This window comes from Coptis chinensis, chromosome 5, assembly GCF_015680905.1.
Source record: "Coptis chinensis isolate HL-2020 chromosome 5, ASM1568090v1, whole genome shotgun sequence".
Taxonomy (NCBI): Eukaryota; Viridiplantae; Streptophyta; class Magnoliopsida; order Ranunculales; family Ranunculaceae; genus Coptis; species Coptis chinensis.
Genome location: NC_141460.1, coordinates 20697714 through 20701903, shown reverse-complemented (window position 1 = coordinate 20701903; position 4190 = coordinate 20697714). Strand labels below are relative to the sequence as shown.

Here is a 4190-nt window from a genome sequence, read left to right as displayed (position 1 = left end):
TCCCAGGAGGTATAAACTCTACTTTTATGTGTCTTATCCCGAAGATGAAAAATGCCTCGCATATTGCTTCCTTTCGACCTATCGCATGTTGCAACATTGTTTATAAATGTGTATCAAAAGTGTTAACTAACAGAATGAAAGGTTGCATTTCATCTTTGGTATCAAGTCCCCAATCTACTTTTATTCCTAGACGATCGATTTAGGACAATCTTTTGATGGCCCATGAACTGCTGCGTGGGTACTCAAGGAAGAATGGGTAGAAAAGATGTGCAATAAAGCTGGACATTCAGAAAGCTTATGACTCTGTCTCTTGGGTAGCAATAGAAGCAATTCTACACAAGTTCAAGTTCCCACCCTTATTCATAAAATGGCTTCAGATGTGCTATACTTCGCCGTACTTCTCGGTGATGGTAAATGGGTCTCCTGAAGGTTATTTTCAAGGGAAGCAAGGCTTAAGATAGGGAGACCCTGTGTCTCCTAATCTGTTCGTGCTAGTCATGGAGATTTTGAGTGCGCTACTCCTTCAAGGGCTGCAGTCTCAGAAAATTTCAGCCTACTCAAAGTGCAAAAAGCTGGAGATATCTCACTTATGTTTTGCTGATGACGTGCTCCTGTTCTGTAAAGGTAACATAGACTCTATTATGGCTGTTAAGGATATCTTGCATTCTTCCGCTGAAGCTACAGGACTAAAGCTCAGTAACGCAAAGACAACTCTTCTAACTGGAAGTATGACTGAAGCGGAAGGGCTAGCATTAGCAGAAGCCATGAACATCTCTCTTGTAACCCCACCAGTCACTTACTTGGGGCTGCCACTCACGGCTACAAGATTAGGGGTAAAAGAATGCTTTCCACTCATAGAGAAGATTACAGGAAGAATCTCAAACTGGAAAAACAAGGAGTTGAACAGGGCGGGCAGAGTGCAACTTGTGAAGTCAGTGCTTTCATCCTTTCAGAATTATTGAGCAACAACTTTTGTTCTCCTGAGAGCAGTGCTGGATAAAATAGCTAAACTATGTAACAGATTCATCTGGGCAGGACCGAGTATGGCGAAAAAAATGCACCATGCGAGCCATGCTACTCTCAGACTTGACAAAGAGCAAGGCGAACTTGGTTTGGTGGATCCACGGGTTTGGAATCAAGCTAGATATTGTGGATTAGTGGTGAAATTAGCCCAAAAAACTGATTGTGTATGGGTTAAGTGGGCTTGGGAGAACCACATAAAGAAGAAGCATTTTTGGACCATGAAAGTTTCACAGGACTGCTCATGGGTGTGGCGAGGGATCCTAAAGAACAGAGAGAATGGCTGGAAGTATGTCAGATACAACATAGCGAATGGTAATGGGACGAGTTTTTGGCACGACCCATGGTGTGCAGGCTCACTCATCTTGGACCCTGATGCAAGGACACTTCTGGCTGATGTAGTTCCAATGGATGCGCTGGTCAGTTCAGTGATTATAAATGGAGAGTGGGCAAGGAGTATCATTGATCTACCTGAATGTGAAGTGAGGAGGTTGATCATGAACACAGAGATTAACTCGTACACCTCGGAAGACCAAGTCATTTGGACACCATTGAGTTCAGGGCTGTTTTCTGTGTCCTCTGACTATGCGGTCTTGAAGAATGTTAGAAGTAAAGTAAAATGGTACAAGATTGTAAGGGGAAAGCTGTCGATGCCGAAACATTCATTCACCGTATGGCAGCTATTTTCTGGATCGCTACCAACCCAGAACAGACTCATGGCGAAGAAAGTGATTAGGTATTCGCGATGCTGCCTCTGTGATTTACATGAGGAAAGTTCGGCGCATTTGTTCTTCGAGTGTTCTTATTAGAAACTGGTGTGGAGCAGTTTTAAAGAGGTGATGGGGTTACCAGGAAGAGTTCGGAATTCCCATGCAGAATGGTATTACATCATGCGTATTTGCAGACCAAAATCCATAGCCTCTGAAGTGTTGAGAGCGCTAACCTGTGCTGCAGTGCAAACTATATGGAATAAGAGGAATTGGAGGCTCAAGAGGCAGCGGTTCCTCAGTGCTGATTCAGTGAGCATGAAGGCTTTGAACAATACAAAATTGTATCTGGGGAAATCGCTGGAAGCAGTGAAGGATGATGTCGTAGTGCGAACTGTTTTGACTAGGCTAGGAATTGGTGTTACGTACACGCGAAGGGAGGACCAGTGGGTCAAATGGACGAAACCTAAAACTGACATTCTTGTCCTTAACATGGATGGATCATTGCACCAGGGTAAAGCAGGCTATGGAGGGGTTTTAAGGGATCGAAATGGAGAGGTTCTCATGGCATTCTGTGGAAACTCCACAAGACAGTCAGTCTTACATCAAGAGCTACTTGGGGTCCAAAAAGGCATTGAAGGAGTGGAAAAAATGAACATAAAGGAGGTGGTAGTGCAGTCTGACTCACTGAGGGTGATACAGATCTTAGAAAAGAGGGAAGCTCCACCTTGGTATTGTAAGAACCTGGTGGCTCAGATTGGGTGTGCACAAGCAAGATTTGCAGAGGTTAAATTCCAACATATGTTCAGAGAAGGAAATCAAGTTGTGGATTACCTGTCAAGAATTAGTAGTAATTTTAGTACTCATAGTACAGAATGTAGTAACCAATGCATGTACTTTCTCCCCCCCATGGATCAAAAACTTAGTGAATTGATCAAGGGGGATAAAGAAGGAAAGTTGTACTTGAGATTGTGGTAAAAGCTAACACACCTTATCACATGATTTTGGGCAAGACCTGGCTGCACAGACTCCCTGGCGTTCCTAGCACCTATCACCAATGTTTAAAATTCCCACATAATGGGAAAATTGAGACAAGCAGAGGAGATCAGGTGGTGCCAAAACATGCTATGCTCTGGCGACAAAGCAGTCCCCACTCCCTTTTGAACTAATGGAGGTAGGGCAACCCGCCAAATAGCAATAACAGTTGGATCCCCCTCTCCCGAACCTGGACCCAAGAGAGAGGGAAGATCCCCCCTCACTAGAGCCGTTAGAGGAAGTGGATATTAGGGGAGGTAGCTCGCTAAAAACCATTTTCATCGGCACCATGTTGAGTTCTGAAGAGCGCATGGCTCTGATACAATTCCTCCGAGAGCACAAAGACGTGTTTGCTTGGTCATTTGAGGAAATGCCAAGAATTGATCCCAATGTGGCATGCCACCGACTTAATGTCCGCAGTGATATAGTAGTAGTCGAGCAGAAACCAAGAAAAATAGGTGTTGATAGATCCAAAGCAGTAAAAGCCGAAGTTGGAAAGCTAAAGGCAACTAAATTTGTCAGAGAAATCAATTCCATACTTGAACTTCTAATATTGTCCCAGTGAGAAAGAAGAATGGGTCATGGAGAATCTATATCGACTTCACGGATCTTAACCATGCATGTCCAAAAGACAGCTACCCTCTGCCACGAATTGACAAATTAGTGGATGCAACGACTGGCCATGAAACAGATGGGTCGTCTGGTTACAACCAGATCCCATTGCATGAAGAGGACCACAAGTGTGCCAGTTTCACAACCAAGGATGGCCTGTACTACTATCAAGTCATACCATTTAGACTGAAATATACAGGAGCCACATACCAGCGTTTGGTAAACAAAATATTTGAAGGATTGATAGGTAACATTGTAGAGGTATATGTAGACGATCTTTTGGTCAAAAGCCTTAGGCGAGGAGATCATTTCTCCCACCTGAAGCGTGCATTTGATATTTGATAACCGTCAAAATTATCCTTTACTCCTACTTCACTAATTAAACTTAAATAGAAGTAAAGAATAATAATTTACTTTAAACTATTAAAGTTATCTACTCTCTAGAATCATGCAATAAATGGAATAGAGAATTCGTTCCACTCCTAGTCCTTTAAACGTAAGTTTCTGCTAGTTTAATCGATACTAACAAAACAGAATGAGAGTAATGAATTGAATTACACTAATATGGCAATTGAACTTAAATAAGATGTTTAACTTATACTATAATAATAGAATATTGAAATGTGAATATGGAGAAGGGATTAGGGAGATTTTAATCCACTTGATGTATTCCTAATATGCTAGTGTAGATTATTGCAGTCATAATCAAATAAGATTAAGTGTTGATCCCTAATTACTCATAGCAATCTCTGCCAACTAATAATTAGCATGTGAGGAAGTCCAACTTATTCTCATGGCGGATCAACTGTCCTTCTA

The 4190-nt window shown here is 42.2% G+C and overlaps 1 protein-coding gene across 1 annotated transcript; it reads left to right on the top strand.

Moving 5' to 3' along the window:
* The first annotated feature begins 497 nt into the window (after nucleotides 1-497).
* On the top strand, nucleotides 498-962 carry LOC147497050 (uncharacterized). Its single transcript, XM_086562741.1, has one exon. The coding sequence runs from the start codon at nucleotides 498-500 to the stop codon at nucleotides 960-962; it is 465 nt and encodes a 154-aa protein (XP_086418867.1).
* The last annotated feature ends 3228 nt before the right edge of the window (nucleotides 963-4190 follow it).